A 25,556-nucleotide genomic window follows, 5' to 3' on the forward strand; every position below is an offset into this window, starting at 1 on the left:
ATCTCCTTTGACTTGATTAGACATAGCTTTAGCAAGGATTAAGCAAAAGATTGTGTCAAACTCCTTATTGAAAGGATGTAGAGAAAGCAGATTAGGGGAAAGAAAGTAAGTTCTAAAAGGATGCAAAGAGAGAGGATCAGAGGAAAGCAATTTGAATGTAAAGGTAAATTTTATTGGTAGATTGCCTTGGGAACATACATAAGATGGAAACTTATATATATTCTAAAAGGACGCAAAGAGAGAGGATTAAAGGAAAGTAATTTGAATGTAAAGGTAGATTCTATCGGCATTGCCTTGGAATATACATAAGATGAAAACTTAGGATAGTGAATTCCAAGTGGAGCTATTAACAAATAAACAAATTATAGGTGGGTCATAAGATAACATATTTTGCTATGAATTTTATGCAACAACCTTATGTATTTGATATGGCCTCTATATTATTATTTTCAAGATGAAGCTTACGAAATTTGAAATCATGGTCAAATTATGTGAAGTTCATTTCTTCAGTTATGATCAATCAAATAATTATACCATTTTCAAGACCTTGCACATGTTTGGCAAGATTAAATTTATGTATTCATAAGTAAACATTTCTAAGAGTTACTGTACATATAAAAGTCGACACTAGAAAATTATTGTGTGTTATATGTAATGCGAAAAGAACATAGCATGCAATGATCTCATGCTATATGTAGCTTTAAAAGAACCCAAAAATGTTTTGTATCATTATACAACACTACAAAAGCGGGGAAAATGTAAGCATCCATTCTTCAAGCTATGAAAAAGAGTCATACTTCCAAAAGAGGGACCATATTAACCCAGTATGACACTTTCTTGACTTTTAAAGATCAACATGGCTGGATTTGAATAGGAAAGAAGCAGAAGAAAAATATGATGTTCATATGTTTGCAAATGGGAAATACAAATTTGCAAAAGGCTTCTTCTTGCATCATTGCCCTTCTTAGGTTGCTTGTTGCAACCAAGGGTATCTTGTCACCCATCTCTTCATGGATGTTCTTATAGAAGGTGTAACTATATATTAAATGAAAGTTCAGAGAGCTAGTTTTTTAAGTTACACAATATTACCAAAATACAATATAACCATATATATTAACAAAATGTAATATTGCCAAAATATAATATGAACCTATATCTTTTCTTTCAAAATTTGGAATAAAAATTGGAAATCTCGGCAAAACTTTGAGCATTTTAGAATAAAAGTTCCAAATCTTGACAAATGTTCATGAAACCTTTTCCATAAAAAAGTCATAAACTTTCAATCCACATATTTAAAGGGTTTAAAGATAAATTTGCAAGCTTGTTTGCAAAATGTAACTTTACGACATAAGTTTTAATGATGTTGTGACATCTTATTTTTTCAAAACAAATAAAAAAGAAAATTTGCAAGTTACTTGATAGTAAACCTCAGTTTTTTCATGAATAAGTATATGGGGGCTAGTTGACTACATACCTCCAAATGGATTGTATCTCTTGGTGGGGGTGCCATATTTTTGTGCTCGTAGAATTCAAAGGAGTATGTGCCACACGTTTGTAATCACAATTCTCAAGATGTACATATTTCCATGATTTACAACATTAAGTAAAAGACATCAAGGCTAATTTTGAATGAGGCAATGGTTACTTCTAGGATGGCAACAAGTGTTGGAAAACTTGGGCAAGTGTACCAAACAATGAAGCACATGCAAGGGACCTTTTTCCACTCCACACGATGTGGAGTAGACTAACGGTGGTGATTTGGATAGTGGACAACTAGTTGTCCATACTTGGCTAGTCTTGCTTGGTTAGCATTCCAAGGAAAGCAAATGGTTAATAAAAGAAAACTCCATTGCATTTTTGGGTTTCCTATGTGAGAATACAAACAATAAAAAGATTCATGTATATACACAATGTGCATCCTGTGTGAGCCAGCCAAATAGCTATGATGTGAGGCGCGATGGCATGTTGAAAGAAGGCAATAGAGGAGCACGTGCTATCATAGCACTGTTCTAATAGCCACGAAGCCGAGCGTTGTCTAGGAGCATGACCATAAGAGATCATTTCTTTTTTTTCTTCACACAAGAAAAAGGGGGGTGCTACGAGGCTGCATGGAGCAGGAGTCTTAGCACCACCCGATCTCAAAGGAGAAGCAAGGAGGGGGCGGTGCAACACACATGCCCAACAAAGAGGGGTCAGTCGCCCGTGGCCTATGTTGACATGCAATAGGGGGCTTCTTGCCGGAGTGGCAGCTAGCTCAGGTGGGTAAAGGTCCAACCGCCCGTTGCTGCTATGTCTATAGGCACTCGATATTGCAGGGTGCCATGAATTTTATCAATGGATCTTGTGAGAGCCCCCCCCCCTTTTCAAGATGAAGCTTACGAAATTTGAAATCATGGTCAAATTATGTGAAGTTCATTTCTTTAGTTATGATCAATCAAATAATTATACCATTTTCAAGACCTTGCACATGTTTGGCAGAATCAAATTTATGTGTTCATAAGTAAACATTTCTAAGAGTTACTGTACATATAAAAGTCGACACTAGGAAATTATTGTGTGTTATATGTAATGTGAAAAGAACATAGCATGCAATGATCTCATGCTATATGCAGCTTTAAAAGAACCCAAAAATGTTTTGTATCATTATACAACACTACAAAAGGGAGGAAAATGTAAGCATCCATTCTTCAAGCTATGAAAAAGAGTCATACTTCCAAAAGAGGCACCAAATTAACCCAGTATGACACTTTCTTGACTTTTAAAGATCAACATGGCTGGATTTGAATAGAAAAGAAGCAAAAGCAAAATATGATGTTCATATATTTGCAAATGGGAAATAGAAATTTGCAAAATGCTTCTTCTTGCATCATTGCCCTTCTTAGGTTGCTTGTTGCAACCAAGGGTATCTTGTCACCCATCTCTTCATGGATGTTCTTATAGAAGGTATAATTATATATTAAATGAAAGTTCAGAGAGCTAGTTTTTTAAGTTACACAATATTACCAAAATACAATATAACCATATATATTGTCAAAATATAATATTGCCAAAATATAATATGAACCTATATATTTTCTTTCAAAATTTGGAATAAAAATTGGAAATCTCGGCAAAACTTTGAGTATTTTAGAATAAAAGTTCCAAATCTTGACAAATGTTCATGAAACCTTTTCCATAAAAAAGTCATAAACTTTTAATCCACATATTTAAAGGGTTTAAAGATAAATTTGCAAGCTTGTTTGCAAAATGTAACTCTACGACATAAGTTTTAATGATGTTGTGACATCTTATTTTTTCCAAACAAATAAAAAAGAAAATTTGCAAGTTACTTGACAGTAAACCTCAGCTTTTTCATGAATAAGTATATGGGGGCTAGTTGACTACATACCTCCAAATGGATTGTATCTCTTGGTGGGGGTGCCATATTTTTATGCTCGTAGAATTCAAAGGAGTATGTGCCACACGTTTGTAATCACAATTCTCAAGATGTACATATTTCCATGATTTACAACATTAAGTAAAAGACATCAAGGCTAATTTTGAATGAGGCAATGGCTACTTCTAGGATGGCAACAAGTGTTGGAAAACTTGGGCAAGTGTACCAAACAACGAAGCACATGCAAGGGACCTTTTTCCACTCCACACGATGTGAAGTAGACTAACGGTGGTGATTTGGATAGTGGACAACTAGTTGTCCACACTTGGCTAGTCTTGCTTGGTTAGCATTCCAAGGAAAGCAAATGGTTAATAAAAGAAAACTCCATTGCATTTTTGGGTTTCCTATGTAATAAAAAGATTCATGTGTATATACAATGTGCATCCTGTGTGAGCCAGCCAAATAGCTATGATGTGAGGCACGATGACGTGTTGAAAGAAGGCAATAGAGGAGCACGTGCTATCATAGCACTGTTCTAATAGCCACGAAGCCGAGCGTTGTCTAGGAGCACGACCACAAGAGATCATTTCTTTTTTTTCTTCACACAAGAAAAAGGGGGGCGCTACGGGGCTGCGTGGAGCAGGAGGCTTAGCACCACCCGATCCCGAAGGAGAAGCAAGGAGGGGGCGGTGCGACATACACGCCCAACAAAGAGGGATCAGTCGCCCGTGGCCTATGTTGACACGCAACAAGGGCTTCTTGCTGGAGGGGCAGCTAGCTCAGGGGGGTAAAGGTCCAACCGCCCGTTGCTGCTATGTCTATAGGCACTGATATTGCGGGGTGCCATGAATTTTATCAATGGTTCTTGTGAGAGCCCCCCCCCCCCCCGCCAAGAGGAAAGGGATGTGCCAAAAAGTCCTTGGCCTCTTTCGGCCGTGATGTGGTTTCCGGAGTGGTTTTTGTTGGACCTGTAAGCAAAGTTTGAACTTTGGCCTTAATAAATACCAGGACCGGTATTGTGTCTCTCTCCCAAAGTCATAGCCACCCATTGCAGCTCGCTCACACTCCTCTCCATAGCCTTCCTTCTTCCATCGCCATAGCCCCTCCTCCCTCTCTTTGCCTTCGTCTCCTTCCCAAAACAAGCTTTCTCCCCGACTCCATAGCCCTCCTTCCTCTTCTTAGCCTGCTTCTTCTTCTTCTACGCTTCCCTAGACCTCCCACCCATGTGCCTTCCCTGCACTCTCTCCCACTTCTCCCTCCCTGTCTCCCCACAATGCCTTCTTTTCTCGTCGCTCCATGTGCATCTCTGCACTCGCTTCGACCCTGCCGCCTGCCCGCCCTCGTAGTCAGTGCCCGCACCTCTACGTAGGTATCCGCAATGCCGTTTCGCAGCTTCAGTATCTCCCCCCCTGGCTCCAGAGCCCGGCAGACGAAGAGAACCATGAACAATGTCAAGATTTACCTCCTCTGTGGCCTCCTCACCTTCGTTGCTCTTACGTGCTTTCTTGGCGCTGGAAAGTTCGGGACGCCAGCCAAGGATTATGATGGTATCCGCGAGCCTCTCCATGGGCTGAAGCGGTCCCAAAGATTGCATAGCGAGGTGAGAGGAGGGATCAGGAAGGACGCTTCGAGGACTCTTTCCGCTGTTGAGCGAGAAGAAGCTGATGACGATGTTCCGAGCGGACCTTACTCTTTGGGCATGAAGATTTCAGATTGGGACGAGCAAAGGATGGCTTGGCTCTCTAGAAACCCACAGTACAGTAACTTCAAGAATGGCAAGCCCCGCATACTTCTTGTTACAGGATCTCAGCCTACTCCATGTCAGAATGCAGTGGGAGATCATTACCTACTCAAGTCCATCAAGAACAAAATCGATTACTGCCGCCTCTACGGCATTCAGATCTTCTACAACATGGCTCACTTGGACGCGGTCATGTCCGGTTTCTGGTCGAAGTTGCCTCTGCTCCGCAGGCTGATGTTATCTCATCCAGAGGTAGAATGGATTTGGTGGATGGACAGCGACGCCATGTTCACAGACATGGTGTTCGAGTTACCGATAGACAAATACAAGGAATACAATGCGGTGTTTCACGGCTGGGATGACATGGTGTACAAGAAGAAGTCATGGATTGGGTTGAACACGGGAAGTTTTCTGTTGCGGAATTGCCAGTGGTCACTGGATCTGCTAGATGCATGGGCGCCGATGGGTCCGAAGGGGAAGATAAGGGACCAAGCCGGGAAGCTGTTGACGAAGTCACTGGACGGGAGGCCGGCGTTCGAGGCAGACGATCAATCTGCGCTGATCTATCTGCTGTCGACGCAGAAGGCAAAGTGGGGAGCGAGGGTGTTCTTGGAGAGCTCATACTACCTCCATGGATACTGGATGATTCTTGTGGACAAATACGAGGAGATGATGGAGAAATACCACCCGGGTCTTGGCGATGATCGATGGCCGTTCGTTACTCACTTCGTGGGATGCAAGCCCTGCGGGAAGAGCTCCGATTACGCAGCGCAGCGCTGCCTCAAGCAAATGGAGCGAGCTTTCAACTTCGCAGATAACCAAATCTTGCAGATGTATGGCTTCCAACACAAGCATCTCAGCTCCCCCGCCGTTAAGCGCATCCGCAACGACACAGACAGACCTCTTGATATTCAAGATGACTTCAAGCTTCTCCGTCGCTCGATCAACGCTTTTTCTGCTCGCGTCTCTTCTTGAACGCGGCTTCTTTAATTGACGAGCCTCAGTCAGGCATTTTGCGCCCTTGCTTGAAGAAGTTCTGCGTTATTTGTAAGACAAACTGAAGCGGCGTAGAAATATCACGCGCCTCAATAGTCCAGCGGTGTTTAACCTACAGGAAGAAGCTTCTAGGTTGAATCAGTTTTCGTTTTCTGTTGTCGTATGCAGGGCTTGACATTCCGTTTCTCCTCGTCTTTTGACAAACAAATCGGTTCCTTTCTCTGAAACTGTGCATTTGTGGTTCAACAAATGCCTGAATTTGCAGTTGAAGCAATGCGATACTTGCCACGTAAGGCGGTAACGTCTAAACGAACGAATCGATAGCTTTGGATGGAATTTTCGTGTGCATGCAGATGTGTAAACAGTGAATGTTGTGTGGTAAGGTGCGTGGCTCGAATAAAAACGAAACGATGAATTGTGGCAATGTGACGGCGGGTGTGAACGTAATGCAGGTGACGGTTTTGTCAACTACTTGGGTTTCTAAGGTAGTGGGCCTGATTTGAACAATAGTCTCATCGAGTTCGTGTGGCCAAACGAAGTAAAAGCGCCTTCAAAGTTCCCATCCTAGAAACTAATAACGCATGACCAAGTCGGTCATCGGCCACAAATACATCTTGGTCTCTCTTGTCGGAGAAGTGCGGTGCTTTGTTGTTATCGTACGTAAAACTAAAAGAAAGACTACGTAGAACTAAAAGAACATGATGAACTTTATTCATGTGGCGTGCCAAGAGAGAGAGAAAAAGAAGAGAGAGAAGGAGAAGAGAGAGAGAGAGAGAGAGAGAGAGAGAGAGAGGTGAATCTTACCCAACGTGAGAGATGGAGAGAAATGGAAGAGGAGAGAGAGGGAATGTTCAATGAATGCAAGTCCAAATTTTAACAAAAATGTGGAAGAGGAGAGAGAGGGAATGAATCAAATTTGAAAGAGATGCTCTAAAGTCAACACACCAACCAATCAAAGAATTTGAAAGAAAAACACATCTGAAAAATGCTAGAAATTATTTTTGGTTTTGAAAGTTGTTGAACCTTCACTAAGGCTACCTTAAGGCAGGCCAAAAACGCAGAGAGTGAACAAGAACTGAGGCGCAGTCAAGCCATGCTTCTTCATCCAAGATGAGTCCTTTAAATCAAGGTTACACGAGACCTAACAACTAGATGCTCCACAATGGAATTGTGAGCGTCAATAAGATTTGCATGGAGGAAACTACGTGGTCAGACGACCACGTGGCATCATTTTTTGTGATGTGGCAAATTGGGTCATCACGTCTTCCCCTCTCCAAAAAAGATTTCCCATGCATGATAGGGCTTGATTCGGGCGATATGGGAGGTAGTATTTGTTTTCCTTCGATTAGATGTTGTTTTGCCAACCACCTTTATAACTTTGTAAGGTCCAATCCACTGAGCTAGAAATCTAGACCTTTCTTCTTGACAGGGTAATGAACCATTACCAAGTCACCTATAGAGAAAGTAATTTGTCAATGCTTCTTATTATAAAGCGATTGTTGCTTGGATTGGGCTTTGTGGAAATAAACTACTAAATTTTGCCGAAGGAAATAAAGAGTGTCTTGTAGATAGGCTGCCCATTCCCTTCCTTCCTTGTGTTTGATTTTCTTAGGAGCAATTCGCAAGGGAGAGTAGGAGGTCTTCCAAATAAAGCTTCAAAAGAACTTAGTCTTGTTGACTCTTGCAGAGCCGTATTATAGGTTGCAACCACAAATGGGAGAGAGATATCCCAATTTATGTGATTTGGGTCAACATACATGGCTGACATAAGCTTTTCTATGCGAATTAGTCACTCTTTCAGACCATTACAATCCGGGTGGTGTGGACATAAGCATTGGGGTATACATCTAGAATATCCTGTCTGTTCCACTGCTTCTCAAAGAAGTGTGCTTGCAAATTGCCTCCAGGAATGCCTAGCGCATTTTCAATCATGCTTTTAGTGATGGTAATCTTCTGACCTTGATCGAATATTTGTCCCTCCTTCACGTTCACCTCCTGTACCAACCTGGTGAAGTTGCTGATCCAAATTGGGATTTTGAAGAGCAAATAAGGAGCTCCCAGATGTCACGATTTCAAGATCATGGGAAGAGAGGCTCTCGCACTGTGCCGCAGAGGGGGAGGAAAGATTGTGTGAGAAGCTCCCAGATTATGTAGGGTCCATTACGAGAGGGGATAGACGTTGTAGGAAGAGCTCAAGGGAGATAAAAATGGTCAAGAGGGATAGAAGATGAAAAAGTGAAGGAAATGGAATAGTGGAGGCTTAAGTTTGCAGTCCGAGTGCAAGGGAGAAAGAAATGGTCGAGAGGGATAGAAGATGAAATAGCGAAGGGAATGGAATAGTAGAGACTTAAGTTCGTAGCCCGACTACAAGGAACTATCAAAGTGAGAGCCATCATGGTGGTTGGCCCAAATTTTGATAAATTCAAGGGGGCAGTACTACCTTGCATGGTAATGAGTGATTAGAGAGGGTGGCATCTAAGATTACCAGCCACATCTGTGGTGGGGACTAAGATTCCACAGGGCTGGTAGTTAATTACCAACCACCGCAATGGCCTGCAATTACTCACTTGCCAGCTACCACCACCAGGCTTACATGCATGATTACTATGAGTGGAGTAAATTACCAGTCACTGGGCTTGCATGCTCAGTAGAGTACTAGAGTGCATGGTAATGAGTGATTAGATGTGATTAGGCTTCATGATTTACTTTTGTGGCAATTACTGCCCGGTGGTGGTGACTCTCATAAGCCACGTCTGTGGTAGCTAAGATTCCACCGGGCTGGCAGTTTATTACCAACCACTACAGTGGCCCACAATTACTCACCTACTAGTTACCACCACCGAGCTTCCATAAACAATTACTATGAGACTTGCAGTAAATTACCAGTCATCGGGCTTGCATGCTCAATAGAGTACTAGATTGCATGGTAGTGAGTAATTAGAGGTGATTAGGCTTCATGATTTACTTTTGTGGTAATTATTGTCTGGTGGTGGTGGCTCTTGATCAGCCATGTCTATGGTGGCTAAGATGCCACTGGGCTATCAGAGTTAACTACCAGCCACCATAGTGGCCCACAATTACTCATCTGCCAACTATCACCACGGGCTTGCATGCATGATTACTATGCGTGCAGTAAATTACCAGTCATCAGGTTTGCATGCTCAGTAGAGTACTAGAGTGCATGGTAATGGGTGAGTAGAGGTGATTAGGCTTCATGATTTACTTTTGTGATAATTACCGCCCAGTGGTGGTGGCTCTCCTCAGCCACGTCTGTGGTGTGGCTAAGATGCCACCGAGATGGCAGTTAATTACCAACCACCGCAGTGGCCTGCTGACCTGCCAGTTACCACCACCGAGCATCTACTTAATGATTACTAGCCCATCTGGGGTGGCGCCTAAGATTCTATTGCGGTGGCCTGCAATTAATATGGATGGAATCCTATGCCTCCAGGCCTCCAGCTACCACGGTGGCTCGAGTTTTATAATAGATCCATGGCATTTGGCATTTTACTACGTTGCTCTCATTTGCCTTTGCTCTACTACTTTTCTCCACACGCTCTGCTACTTTGCTCCACACACCCTCCTCCAGCTCTTTTTTGCCCCTACTCTACTTTGCTCCATGCTCCCTCCTCCACACTCATCTGCTCCCCTACTCATCTGCTCCACTTCTCACCCACTCATCTTCACCAGGCCTACTACCACCCCATGATGCAACGTGATCCCAATGTTATCTTCCTTCTCATATAAGGTGATTGCATTGCACTCACCTGGAGTAGAAATGTTGGCACTAGTGGACACCCTTCGTTCCCACGGTCGATTCCTCCCATATCTGCATGTCACCACTTTAGACAACATGCTCACCTCTAGCCTCTTTATGGTTGTGTTGTATGGGTTCCACCCAGACGTGGACGAAGGCCTCATGATTATCATAGCAGAGTACTCTCGACTTGTTGGGGAGATTGTAATCTGAGTCTTGGTAATTTGCATGGTCTTTGGCCTCTCCAGTGGCTCCCTAAAAATTTAATGCAACAAGATGGGCTGGCAGTAATACTGAGTTGTACAAATTTCCTCTTGCTCAACGAAGCTCATAACCACTCAGCAATGGCTGGATTTAATATTTTGTGCTTTAAGGCTCGCAACGATCTTTTGGCTCGCTGGATGTAATGTTTTGGTCTCTAAGACTCTCAACAATTGCTGAGTTTTTATTACATTTATGTAATCTCTTTTTGTTCATTGCACTATTGTTAACTTTTATATTTGAATGGTTATGAACTTTAAGGATCTCAACAATTGCTGAGTCTTTATAAATGTAAGATCCTCTATTCAATTTTTACTCAGTATAAGTTGTTAATTTTTATATAACCTGTTATTGGATGTAGATGTATCGTTGTAATCTCTTTTGCTCAATTTTCACTCGTTGAATTGTAGATTTGGATGGCACCACCAGGCCTCCACTCACCGCGGTGGCTCAGAATACTTTTGCCCTCAATTAGGATTTACTACAACAAGCACTAAAATACCAGTAAAGTAGGACTATAATTTCCTTAGTTTAGGACCAAAATAGCGCTAAAATAGCTCCAACAACCCACCGTTGTGGTTGAATTCCATTTTTTCAACATTGTGGGGACCTATTCATCTAGAAAAATATAATTAAACTTTTAGAAAATGCAATTTATGATATGGCTCTTAAGGAGTCCCCTCTAGGGGCAAGGGCCATACTGACATGCATTATACAATATCCAGGATGCCACTAGACAGATATGGCATCTCGATATGGCCCTTTCCCCTAAAGGGGACTCATCAAAGGCCATATCGTTAATTGCATTTTCCTTAGTTGCATAAGGAAATACATTTTCCTTGGTACACAAACATATAACTCCAAGAACCATCGTGATGGTTGTCATAGATCTCCTCATGTTTGCCAGTGCGGTGGTCATCATAGATCTCCTCCTAGAACTCCTCCTGTGATACATAAAAATAGGTAATGGAGCTATAACTCCAAGATAGTGTGGTGGTTGCTCCAAGACAACCCCTAGACAACCTTAAATTTTAGATGATGACAAGTCATCAGGCTAGAGACTACGCTGAGGCGATGTTTAAAATGATAGATTATGTCTCATTATTAGACCAAAAACCAGTGCGGTGGTCTCTCCAAGCCAACCTATGATCTGCATGGGTGCGCTGTCCAATGACAGGTGGCAAAGCTATGACAAAAGGCTACATGATGATAGGTGGTCAATGCACTGTGCGGCGATGTTCAGAATGATAGATTGCATCTCATTATTACACCAAGAACCAGCAGCACGGTGGTCTCTCCAAGCCAACCTTGAATTTTAATGATTTGCATGGGCACACTGCCCAGTGACAAGTGGCAAAGCTGTAGTAAAAGGGTGCACGATCATAGGTGGTCAGGCCAGAGGCTGTGCTGCACAAAGCAGAGCAAAGATGCCTTGTGTTAAGCTCTACGGTGTTTAGAATAAATAGATTGTGTCTCATTATTACTCCAATGTGGCCTCATGACGTCGGTAAAATTTTTGGCAAGAGCGCGGGTTCGTGTAAAATTTAAAATCTCACCTAGGAATGCTTCACATCACGGCCCCAAAAATAGTTTCGTGATTGGCTACACCTAAGAAAACGTTGACCCCAGGTCTATAGGAAATCGAGAAATCATAATCTTGGAGTAATAGAGCCCATCGAGCGAGGCATCCATTAACATGTTTCTTTTTTATCAAGCTGGTCAGGGCCGCCTGGTCAGGGCCGCATGATCTGTTTGGACCTCAAATTGATTTCCATGAACGTAAGCATGAAGCTTGAATATAGCCCACACCACTGCTAGACATTCTAGCTTAGTATAGCTGAATACCAAGTTTCTGGGTCAGAAAGTGCACAGTTGAGATAAACAGTTAGGGTTGTGTGTGTGAGAGTAAAGTGAAAGAGGGGGGGTAGTTAGGGGTGTGTGTCTAAGAGTAAAGTGAAAGAGGAAGAAGGGGGGATTTTAGAGAGTAGTTAGGGAAGCCAAGAGAGCATAGTTAGGGGGGTTTAGTTAGGGAGCAAATGGGGGGTGAAATTAGAATGAAATTAGGACAAGAAGACAACTTAGATATAATTGGGAAAAAATAGGGAAAATAAAATTTAAAAATAGTTGAGTAAAAAAAAGGTTGGGGGGGTGCTATAGAGGAAAAAATGCAAAAGGATAGGAAGAGAAATAGGAAAATAATGGAATTTAGAAAAAGCGAAATTAGGGAAGAATTTAGAAGGGATAGGGAAAACTAGAAAAAATAGGGGAAATTATGAGAAAAGATAGGAAAATTTTGGAAGACTATAAGAAATGTAGGGAACAATTAGGGAAAAAAGGAATTAGGATATAATTAAATAAGATTAGGGAAAAGAGGGGGAAAGAGGGGAATAGAAAGACCTAGGAAAATTTAGAAGAAAATAGGGAAAAGAGGGGAATAGCAAGACTTAGGGAAATTTTAGAAGAAATTAGAGAAAATAGGAAGGAAATAGAGAGAAAAAGGGAATAATTAGGGGGAAATAGGAAATTTAAGATAAAATTAAAGAAAATTTGGAAACATAGGGGAAAACATGGAATTTAGGAGAAAGATTGGGGAGAGAAGGGTAGAGAGAGATTGAGGGAACAGTTTTGGAGAGAGAGAGAGAGAGAGAGGGGGGGGGGGAGGGGGGGAAGGTAGTTTAAAAGTGTTTTTGAAGGATTATAAAGGGAAGAAAAGTAATTAGTATGGTCAAAAGGAAAAAGGGGATAGTGTGTGTGTGTGTGTGTGTGTGAGGGTTTTGTCTTAGCTTGAGTCTATGTCATGCTAAGTATTTGTTAGAGAAGAACGATCACAGGATAATTGCCAAATGGGAAACCTGGGCTTGACATAAGGCTCTGGCTCCTCCAAAGAATTCTTAAAAACTTTGCATTCTAAAAATCAAGCTCAAAATATTTCTTGCGTCTTCACATTTGATGGTGTTTGGATGTCCTCACAAGCACAGCTTGCTCAGGCATGTGTTGATCATTTTTCTCGTCCATTGGGGAATCCGCATCTCTTTGCAATGAGACCTTTGTGCTAGATGTCAGTTGTTATAGCATGTTGTTGCCATTATTGATTATTGTGAGGAAGCTTTTACTGAAAGAGAGCTTTTGGATGCTTTGAAATCTTGTGGCAAATGGAAGTCTCCAGGTCCTTACCGGCTCATGCCATGCGGAGGAGGAGTCTTGGAAAGGTCCCAAATTTTCATCCAATCTCCTATAGTGAGTGACTGTGTGGGGACTTCATTCCAAGGGTTGACATATCTAGGATCATCGGGTGGAAGAAATCGATGGTGATTCTCATAGATGACCTTATTCAATAAGGGCAAGACATCTTTCTTAGAGATGCTGACAGAGTTGAGAGGAGTACGTGGGAGCAATTTATCTTCACAATTTGTGGTAGAGATCCTTCATGAGGTGAAGTTTTCCAGACTTCTAGGCAACCTTTGTTTCTCCTTTGGGTAGCAATGGCATGATGGACTTTTGGAGAGACTAGATAGGTTTTATGTCAGGGATCGGAGGAGGAGCGATCAGCATCTTGGCAAGCACCATGATGTCCGACCATTCCTTGATTGTTCTACATCTAAAGTATCCCCATGGTGGCCTTCCCTAGAGTGATTCACATTTTGGATTCCCTATTTTTGGAGTAAGACGTACAGGAGACGGTCACAGATGTTTTCACATTCGTCAACTAGAGGTCCAGAGGGAGGTTGGGCCCTGTGGACAGTTGATGTGATTTAGAGGAGTAGTGAGGAGAGATGGCACCCATCCCAATCGTTTTTGGTCATTTAACACCTGGCTAGCTCAGTTGTTGTCGATGCTTTCAATACAACCCATGATGTGATCATTATACAAAGTCCCAGGCTCTACACTACCACCACCCCCTTCAAGTACATGAGAGAGATTTGAGATGTGATTTGGCCTCCATTGAGTGCCTTTGGGAGAAGGATCTAAATTGATAATGGATTATTGGAAGACACAAGTGTGCAGTTTGACTTACAGGATACAGAGATACGGCATGTAGGATTCTCCTATCGATGGGATTAGTGGGGGGATAGGATAACCATCCAGTTCTTCCATGCTAGCTACACAGATTGAGAGAAGCAAGTGGCTAACTACACTCGAACCCTCAAGAGATTCTTGGGATGACCACGGATTTCTATAGGAGTTTGTTCCATGCGGCGGAGGAATCCCCCTCTATGCCTACAGCCAAGGAGGCCCCCCTCTGTGCTTAAAGCCAAGGAGGGTGTTTGGGGCCACATCCCAGCAATGGCTTTTCGAAACATGAGATTACAAACACTTATTTCATTAATTTTGGACTCATATGTCTACTTTTGGACTATTCCTTAAAGTCCTTCCCAAATGAAAAGTTTACTTTATGAAAATGTCATTCGAGAATCAAAAGTTTACTTTCTGGCACTGTCATTTCCACATAATACATTTCAAAATATCTCTCTACAATGTTCTACTAATAATGCAAAAACTACTATTAAATCCTAAATTTGTATTTCTTGTTTATAAGAATCGTATTCTTAAATTAAAAAATCCGAGTTATTAGTTTAAATCCATGAAAAACCATGCTATTGAGGATTCACAACATTTTAAAAATGTATACATACGAGACCTACAAGACTCTTTTTACTTTCAATGCAGAAAACTATAACACTCTTGAATATTCAAGAAATTAAAAGGTTTATATAGACATGAGACATGATGGAAGCCTCTTTTGTACTCCAAAAAATAGCAATAGCTATGCTTGCAATTTTACATTATCATACCATAAGTTTTACAACAAATATTGCTCTGGATGAGTCTTCGTACAAAGGATCTCCTATGGCCTTTTCAATAATTTAATTTTTCATTTACAGTGAGTTTAGTACAAATGGGCGATCCAAACATTTGCTTGTTTAAATGTCCTTTTCTATCATCACAGAAATGAGCGATCCAAACATTTGCTTGTTCAGAATGTCCTTTCTGTCGTCACTTGTCGCTTGGGTGCCATCTTCATTCACTCTCATCTGACTACCACCACCACCTTCACTCTTTCTCAATATTTGAATGGTGTTATCATGGGCATTCTTCATTTGCGCTATCTCCTTCTACTTCCTCCTGGGCGAGGATCTTTATGAATTCTGTAATGTGCAAAATAATTGGTTGCGGTAATTTTATTTTGTCTTCTACATCATACCCCATGTGCTTCTTTGTTTTCTTTGACCTTGATTTCCAGGATACTATGACTGTCTCTATGGAAAGTCTTGAAATTGCATCATGGTTTGGGACCCATTCCTTTTTCAGACAACTACTATACAATGTATTTTTATCTTGGTTCTCCTTCCTATCCCTTGGCTGATACCATACTGCTGTAAATGTTGTAGCTCTCCCCCGGTCATCTATGCTCACGTCCACTACTTTCACAACCCAAAACTTCATGTTCTCATGTTCATCATCTGATGGTTGAACTGCAACAAAACAATGGACGTCTATGTCTATTTGTGGCATAAAATCTCTCTTCTTGGGTCCACAATATGGATGTGGGAGCAGCGATTCAAACTCATTTTCAAAGAGACCACATGTTGGACACAAGTCATTACCAACATTTGGCCAAAATAAAGGCCGTTTTGCCTTAATATCATCTTCTCGCATTTTTGCAAGGTCCTTTATCAATTGGTAGGTCTTGCTAATTACAATAGTAGTGTGTTCCTTCCAAGAGGGCTTCCAATCAGGAAATCTCCGGAGCATTTCCTCTTTGTATGTAATAAATGCTTTTAAGCCTTCTATTTCACCTTTGGATTTCTCGCTGAATTCTTTTATAGGAGCCCATGTTGGATGCATTTCTTTTCTTGAGATTGAAGTTAAGAGAGAGTAAGGTTCTTTAGGTTCCCATTTTGTATCAAGAGAATAGTGTTGCCATTGCATCACTGGTTTTTCATCCTTTAAGAAAAAGCAAAAATAGTGTGGAGCACTATGACCTATCAATGCATCACCACCTTTTTGTATGAAAGGTAGAATAAAGCTCTTCCAATCATACATCCTCTCAACCATTGAGCATATTGTTCCTTCCTTACGGCCACCAACTTGTGTCCCACATTTTCTTATCAAGTCATTCATGTGTGTGCCCAACCAACAAAAACCAACTTCAATCTCATTGAAGATTCTATGAGCGATTAGCATTGAGCAGAATGCAAAGAAGAGTACATTCTTATTCTCTCGTTCGCAATTGTCTTCTTGTACTCTCAAAGTTGCTAGTAGGCGACCTTTTTCTGCATGTACATTGTGAATTGCCTTCATAATGGATGTTACCACTTGATTGCTATCATGTAGATGCAAGGAATCAATCTATATGTCTGCAATATAGCTTAGGTGGAGTGTTAACGAATCGAGGTAATGTTGTTGTATTTTGATCCATACCATCTACAATAATGCACATATACTCATTTGGGTGAGAAATAGCTTCCTCCTTACAAAATGCATATTTTATTCTAGAATGTCGAACAAGTCCATGATGAAATTCTCTCTTTTTTTTGTAAGCTTCTTTTTGTTCTGGAGATGTTGCACTCTCAAGTGCTCGCTTTAGATCATCACAGTCATTGCACTTTGACATTTTTTGCCTCTTTGGGATTTTAACATGTCCAAAGCTTTTTTTCCAAAGAGTATACAAAGTATGAAAAGATGTCGGTGCATGCCCTCTTTGCCTCTGTGTTTCTCCAATAGAGTTAAATACTTCTTTTTTAGTCAAACCTATCGGAAGATGCATTTCTGATAGATGGGGTTGTGGTAAAGCATTTTCATAAATGTAATCTTTCAAAATTGCTATTGCCACAACCGTTAAGGCTCTTGTTTTGGGCCTTCCTATGTTTCCATGAATGTTAAATTTAACTCCATACTTTGCTTTATTAGCCAAATTCCAATATGTGCCATGTGATAATCCTATAATAATGCAATATGCATTATTGCAAACACTTTTTCCATTTATAAGAGGCCTTATCTGTTGTCCTGAACTTTGCCTTCTCTTATCATTTACAAGAAAGCAAGACAGTCTCGTGAGTAGGTATTCATTTCTTCTGCTCCCTTTCCTTTGCCAAACATGTTCTCTACAGCCCTTGATGTCATGTAAGTTAATGGATCGCATACATCTATGCTTACAGCATGTAGATCGCATTGCTTTTAGCATAACATCTTCATTCATTACTCTTATTCAATTTGGTTGCTTTTCTGGATCTGCCTGGACTCGTTGTCATTTCATGTATCTGTATGTCCGTTTTGGGACGTTCTGTATATTCTTATTTGGATTTGTGTAGTTCTCCTTGTAAGATTTATTTGTCATGTTGTTTTCATGAGATGTTGCATCCTTGATCTTATCACTCTGATAGTCAAATACTGAATAGTCCTTTGTTGATGTCATCCTTACTTTTGATACATTCGTCAAACCATTTGTAACATTAACTGTTTCATAATCAAAGTCAAATACCGAATAGTTCTTTGTTGATCTCATCCCTACTTTTGATACAATCGTAGAACCACTTGTCACAATGGCATTAGAGTGTCTAGAATGATCTTCAAACTCATCTATTCCTAAGAGAACATCACTCATTGATGCACTTTCTATGGATTTCATAACTCCATAGTCAGTGGTGATAGAGTGTCCAGAATGGTCTTCAAACTCATTTATTCTTGAGAGAGCATCACTCATTAATGCACTTTCTATGGATTTCATAACTCCATAGTCTTGAAACTCCTCTACTCCAGAGAGAACATCACTCATTATACTATCGTGCATGATTTCCATAATTCCATAGCTACTTGGTTTGACTTCAAGAACTTTATTAGTATCCATGAAGCCATCCATGCTTGAAAAGATATCACTTTTGACATCTTTGCCCAAGTTCTCAATGTGCATGAACTCATCCCCACCCCGGATAAGGCATCACTTGTGAAATATTTTTCTTTCTCGATATCAATGAACTCATCGACTTCTGATAAGATGTCACTGCTATAGTTGAGTGCATTGGAATCATCCATCTCTAAAGGAATAGAGCTTGGTACATTGGCATATTCTTTCAATTCTTTGATGTTGTAGTATATCATTAAAAACCACATGCCGAGTCTTTCCAATCTTTAAAAATTGCATGCTCCATCTCAAATCCTTACCTACCTCATAGTAGGGACCATCCAATGAGATTGAGTTATCATCCATACCATCATCAGTAACTTTTTGAATTCTCATCTGCGCAAATGTCCAGTGTTCCACTTGTTCAAATCCTAGGACTTGACCTTCTGCTACATTCTTATTTGCAAATGATAACATTTGTAAAATATCTCCCACTCTAAAATCCAAAGATATGCACTTTGTATTCCTGATGACATGTGTTGGATAAGTCTCATCTCTGTCCCATGCAATAAATGCTTTGTTGGAAGTATTATAGGGCATAACATCTCCAAGGATTTCCATATCCCCACACTTATGCTTTAGCTCAACATGTGCACTAAGAATCCTTGATACGATAACCGCCACCTTATCTTCACCAAGTCTTCTAAAGTGACAAATAGAATTTGGATCACTTTCATGGATTGTAGCAAATGCAACTACTTCTCTTTTACAACATAGAATCACCTTCATCCCCGGAAGAAATTTTATAGCCATCTCCTTTATGAGTTTCCTTTGCAAACAAGTTGTAACAACCGTTATAAAGAACATTAGTCTCTTCTCAATAATCTACTTTATTAATTATTTAAAAATCTAGATCTTGTTTAAAAAATTAATCAAACCCTAAACCCTAAATCCTAACCTCCAATCCCCAAACCCTAACTCAGACCCTTGAAAACATAAACCCTAATTTTTAAGCCCTAAACCCTAAATCTTAAACCCTAACCCCTAATTTCTAAACCCTAAATTCTATACCCTAATGCCTAAACCCTAACCCTTAAACCCTAAGCCCTAAATCCTAAACCCTCATCCCTAAACCTAAATCCTAAACCCCTCAATCCTAATCCGTAAACCTTAACCCCTAATCCCTAATCCCAAAATCCTAATCCTAAAACCCTAATTCCTAAACCCTAAACCCTAATACCTAAACCTAAATCCTAAATCCCTAAATCCTAATCCGTAAACCCTAACCCCTAATCCCTAATCTCAAAACCCTAAACCTAAACCCTAACCCCTAATTCCTAAACCCTCAATCCTAATGCTAAACCTCTAACCCCTAAACCCTAAATCATAAACCCTAAACCCTAACCTCAAAACCCTAAACCTAAACCCTAACCCCTAATTCCTAATCCTAGACCTCTAACCCCTAAACCTTAAATCCTACATCGTAAACCCTAACCTATAAACCCTAATTTCTAAACCCTAACTCGTAAACCCTAATCCCTAATCCCTGATCCCTAAACCATAAACCCTAACTCCTAATCCCTAAATAGTAGATGTTAATCTTGACTCTCTTAACCCTCAACCCTAACAAATAAAAACTAATCCCTAATCTATAAACCCTAAACCCTAACTCCCAAACCCTAAACCCTAAACCCTAACCCCCAAACCCTAAACCCTAAACCCTAACCCCCAAACCCTAAATCCTAAACCCTACCCCCCAAACCCTAAACCCAAACCACCAAACCCTAAACCCTAACCCCCAAACCCTGAACCCTAAACCCTAACCCCCAAACCCTAAACCCTAAACCCTACCCCCCAAGCCCTAAATCCAAACCACCAAAACCTAAAACCCTAAACCCTAACTCATAAACCCTAAACCCTAAGCCCCAAAAACCCTATACCTTAAATGCTATGAGTGTTTTTAGTAATATCATTTATTTAAGTAATAGTTTTTATTAGGAATATAGGAATGGGAGTGGGAGTTGGGAGGGTGGTAGTGGGAGAAAGGGAGAGTGGGAGTGTGGAATTGGGAGTGGGAGTAGGAGAGGGGAGGTGGGTGTGGGAGTTGGAGAGGGAGTGGGATTGTGGGAGGTGGGGATGGGAGTGGGGGTGGGAGGATGGGAGTGGGAGTGGGAGAGGGAGTGGGAATGGGGGAGGTGGGGGTGGGGGTGGGAGAATGGGAGTGGGAGTGGGAGAGGGAGTGGGAATGGGGGAGGTGGGGGTGGGGTGAGGGTGGGAGGATGGGAGTGGGAGTGCGAGGGGTGGGGTGGGAGGATGGGAGTGGGAATGGGGGAGGTGGGGGTGGGAGAATGGGCGTGGGAGTGGGAGAGGGAGTGGGAATGGGGGAGGTGGGGGTGGGAGGATGGGAGTGGGAGTGGGAGGGGTGGGGTGGGAGGATGGGAGTGGGAGAGGGAGTGGGAATGGGGGAGGTGGGGGTGGGAGAATGGGAGTGGGAGTGGGAGAGGGAGTGGGAATGGGGGAGGTGGGGGTGGGGGTGGGAGGATGGGAGTGGGGGGGCTGGGGTGGGAGGATGGGGATGGGAGTGGGAATGGGGGGGGGAGGGGTGGGGATGGGAGTGGGAGTGAGAGGTGGAGGTGGGAGGATGGGAGTGGGTGGGAGAGGGAGTGAAGATAATGTGATGGAGATAATGATATAGAAGGACCAATGAGAGAGAAGCACTTAAAACCCTAGTTTTTCTTATATATACTCTCCTCCTCTCATTGTTTCTCTCATTTCAACAAGGAAGAGCAAGAGGAGAAGCAAAAAGAGGAATTGAATTGACTGAGACACGACATGCATCAGATAAGACAGGACATGCACATGCATCTCTCGTTCATGGTATTACTCACTTAGATGATGTAATTCATGAAGTTGATGGAATAGCAGAACAAGTGCAGCCCTTAAGTATACTTGAAGTTGAGGCAATAGAAGAAGAAGTAGGGCGATCTAAAGCGGTTCACATAGAGCCCCTAAAAAATAAACCCCGACGTCAAATGCAAAAGGCAAGTACTTCACGAGCTACAGTTCCAAGTCCTATAACTCGAAAAAGAGGTCGTTCATATACAAAGAAAGGGCAAAGAAGAGAAGAGGAAGAACACGAAGAGGATGCGGAGGGTCTTGAAATGGAGTCAGATTCAAAAGCAAAAATGTTATCAATGAAGAACCCAAATCTTCGCTTGAATGAGGCTGTGACAGATGAGGATCCAAGATATATATGGGGCCAGGAGACTCAAGCTATACATGCTTCAACAGTGGTCAAAGCAAGCGTCTTCACCAACAGTAGGACCTTAGATATTATCTATGCTGAAAAGATTTTTCAGGCTTTGATTGATGGAAAAAAACTAGTTGTTTCTAATTTGGTACTCCGTCCAAGGGCATTTTGGCAAGTCAGAGGAGATTCTAGTCAATCCATCAATTTCTCTCAGCCTATAGATTTTGAGATGCAATTCACCAAGTTCCTCGAAAAACAAGTTCCCTCACTTCAAGAAGGACAGAGTTTAGTGAATGATCCAGAACGACATATAAAGGATGCCAAGAGAAATTTCCTAGCTCATTGCACATTTGAGGCAATAGATGGTCAGCACTATGCCTATGCTTATAATGAGCGTTCTAGAGAGGCATATAACAAAGGAGAAATTACTTATCAAACCTTCACGAGTGTGCCTCAATTTCACTACTATTCTGCATGCATTTGTATTTTCAAGAACGAGAAAAAATATTTGATTGAGTCGGAAAGACTTAACTATGACATTCATGCACAACAAAAGATCACCTCCACTTCAGAGATGTTGCTCAAAGCTAGCACCATCTGAATAACTTTTCATTCTCCTGTGACCACTCTCAAAAGAACTGCAACTAAAGTGGAAGCGGATAATCTTGTTGACTTCTACACATGCTTGAGTGCCATTGTACCAAAGGAAAGAACAAAGGTGATTACAAGCTTTAAGACAGTAAGGGATAGGTATCAAGCCTACACAAGCATACTTCTTTCGTAGTGATGAAGTTTTTCATCAGATCAAAGACGTGTGTCTTGCATGTGAGAAGGGAGATGTCACATATGAGGCTCCATCATTAACTAAAGACAAGGCAAAGAAGATTGAGAAAAAAGAGATGATGGCTCGGATGTGGAGCCTCTAAGAAACTTGCCAAACAAATACGCAAGTCTTATTGCAAAGAATTAATGTCCAAAGAATGGTTTTTTGGCAAAAAGGATAAAGATCATTGCATGGAAGATTGCATCATCCAACAAGTCAAGCGTGATGCAGTAAAGAGTGCAATTGAATATTTGCTGGCAGAAATCCAATTAGCCAACGTAAAATTGATCATAGCATTGTGAGGCAGATGGCATCAGCTTTACCGTCTGCTAAACAAAAGGCTTGGGTGCATAAATGGGTGGAGGTAGAAGATGATGGATCTGAAATTACTCCTTCTATGGCAAGTGACATTCTGGAAAATGTGTATGCATATGCACAAAAAGTCATCAATAAGCACACTCTCAGAAAAGCAAAAACTTTGAACAAGTGCTTTTTTTTCATACATGAAATCATTTCAGAGTCTGGAAAGATTGTTGAGTGCAAGGGAGTTTCATTGAATGATTTTTTGTCCGACAACACTGCTTGGGAGAGGCCTCAGGTTTTTTTTGTCTATGAAATATCACCGGATGACATTCGTCAACTCCTTGACAGAATATTACATACCACCAATGGTAGAGTGGGACTATGTAACATAGTCATATTTGCTAATAAAGATGACAAGGAAAAAATGTCTGCTACCCTAGAAAAACAATATGGCAATGAGCTTAAGATTTACAATGGTATATACTCAAGAAAGAGGGACAAGAGAGAATGCGGTCTCAAGATACAAAGTCTTGAAACCTTTTTCTTGTGCATGAAGAGCCCTTACAATGATCACTCGTTACAGAACAACATAAGAGGGAATACAAAGAGATTGCAACTACTGCTGGAAGAGCATGAAGCTCCAAGTCCCCTCCATCGCAATGCAAATCACTATGAAAGGCTAGCAAAAAGTGCTGATCTTTTAATTAGTATGATGGGAATTTTTACTACCGTCCGGATGGGAAGTCACATTGTGTCGAATGGGACATTTGTTTGAAGCTCTTATCAGAAAAGGACACCATGTAAATATTATTGAGAGCCTTGCTTGCTTGGAATACCTTGATACTGTGGCTTCTCTCACAATAAAGTATGATAAGAAAGGTCCGATCTCACATGAAGAGGATGATGCTGACATAGAGATGGCCATGTATGATGAGAGTAGGAAAGATGATGAAAATGCTGAAAGCTGTGGATATGATAGTGAGGACACCAGCGATAGTAAGGAAGCTGAAGGAGATGGATATGACACTGACCTTGCCTTAGAAGGTTACATAAAAAGACCACGAAGATATCTAGAGGTATGAAAACTTATCTTTAATTTTCTTTATTCATTTAAATGCCTTTTTAAAATTATAATTAATTTAAAATTTTGAATCTCATAATTATTTTATCCTTTTATAGGAGGAGGAAAAGAAGGAGGATGAGGAGGACATAGCTGGAGTAGAGAATATAGGAAGCTCATCTCAAGAAAGCAAAGCTGCTCTAGCTATCCATCGGCGGATGACTCTAGAAAATAATCATACCTTGCAGCAAATGGCAAAGTCATTTCAAGTTAGGTTTCAAGTTTGAGAACAACCTCTTACTGTTCTATTCGATGAAGAGGACATTTCAATCCTTTTAAACTTCAAGAAAGAGGTTAATGACAAGGTCATAATAGCCATCCTCAGGTTTGACACAAACTTTTTCTTGACTTTATGCTTTTGTATTTCCATTGGATTAAATGAACTAATATTCTTTTCTTTTTATTGCAGTATGGTTTTAGAACAGCTTCCCCTATACATACAGAGATGTGCATATATGGTCAATCCTCTTGTTTCTAATGTACTTAGCAATAAGCAGACCATAGATGATGTTTTTAAGTGGTTGCAACCTGTTGATTTGACTATAATTGCGATCCTTATTGGATGCGCTAATAGGCCCAGATTGCCTTGTGGGATGCTATTTTTTATGGACGCTTGCACATGGCTACTATTTTATGCTGAGGGACAGCTTTGACACATTGCAGGTGATGCATTGATAGTGTTATCTCTCTTGGATGAGATATTGTTGATGCATATGCCCATGGACGGTGTTTCTGCTTGAGCCAATTGGCACTTATTGGCATTTTGGATTGCCATTGTAGTTGGCATTTTCTTTTGGGCCAGATTTGCTGATATGGATGCATAGTACATGGACATGAGTCAAAATCATGGCATGATGGGAACCTCTGCAATAACGAATTTCAAAGTAGGTGATTTGGTATTACTGTATTCGAGTTTGTTTTTGAAGGCCTATGACAAGATGTTGTCACGCCAAAAAAAAAAAACTTTTATTCGGCATTGGTGTTGCTTTTCTCTATGTTTGATAAGAGTTTGAGTATCAAGTGATAGCCTAGTAAATCTCACTTATTTCCATTTTCTAAGATATTGTATGGGACTGAGAGGATCAGTGGAATGGATCATTGTAAATACCATGTGTATGAATGATAATTACCTTGGTATGGGGTGAGAGTTATTTGTGTATGGGATATTGTGGGGTTTTTAGAAAATAGGAAGAGTGACTCAAATAAAGAGTGGATCTCATATCCATGTGTTCCAATATTGTAAGAGAGGTCACACGCCAAGTGTGTAGAAGGAATGTGAGGGAGTGTGGAAGAGTGTGGAGTCAAGAGGAATCCTTCTAGAATTCCTATGTGGAATAAGGAGGATGTGGACATTTGGAAAAGAGAGAGTCCCTATGGTCTCCATATAGGGAGACTCTTGACTTTCTCATTTTTTAAAGAGTCTTGAGCATCTTCTGATGGGACACATGTCAAGAGTAGCCCAAAAGGACATGGATGGTGACATACGGTCTTATGTGATTGATGGGGAAAGGAATTTACAGGTAGCAATTGTAAATGGGTGAAGGAGGGTGACAAAATCTCTATAAAAGGAGCCCTCCTCTCCCTTGTTCAACATCTCTTCCACCATTGAGCCTCATGCTTCTATAGGTCTAGTCTCCTCAAGCCTCTTCTATGAGCCTTATCTCTCCCTCTTGTAGATATCCTCTTATGTAAACTCTCTGTAGACTCTTGAGTCCATATCTCTCTAGTTCATTCTCTTTCTATAAGTAGTCTTGGAGCTCCCACTCCCTCTTTTATGTATGAAACCTCCTATTCTCCCTTGCATTTGTAGTATTTTGAGTTCCATTTGAGTAGAGTCTCACTCTATTTGTAATGAAGGTCACTTGAGGTTCTCTCCCTTGAGTGTCTCTCCCCTTTTTCCATTGCTCTCTCTTCCAAAGTGTTCAAAAGTATTGTCTATTAGGCTGCTCATTGTGCATACATGGTTTATCTATTTCCTAAGCCATGAAGGGAGATCTTACCTACTCTATGGGACTTTGATTGTTGATGAAGTCTGAGCATGGAGGGAGTATTCTCCCAAGTCGACATCAGTAGTAGAAGGCCCTAG

General features: G+C 41.1%; 1 protein-coding gene across 1 annotated transcript; it reads left to right on the plus strand.

Moving 5' to 3' along the window:
* The first annotated feature begins 4,434 nt into the window (after positions 1–4,434).
* LOC147896768 (xyloglucan 6-xylosyltransferase 2-like) lies at positions 4,435–6,278 on the plus strand. Its single transcript, XM_087381344.1, has one exon. It carries the CDS (start codon positions 4,755–4,757, stop codon positions 6,090–6,092), a length of 1,338 nt encoding a protein of 445 aa, XP_087237470.1. The 5' UTR covers positions 4,435–4,754; the 3' UTR covers positions 6,093–6,278.
* The last annotated feature ends 19,278 nt before the right edge of the window (positions 6,279–25,556 follow it).

This window comes from Dipteris shenzhenensis, chromosome 11, assembly GCF_047967505.1.
Source record: "Dipteris shenzhenensis isolate YYH24624 ecotype China chromosome 11, Dip_SZ_1.0, whole genome shotgun sequence".
NCBI classification, from domain to species: Eukaryota; Viridiplantae; Streptophyta; class Polypodiopsida; order Gleicheniales; family Dipteridaceae; genus Dipteris; species Dipteris shenzhenensis.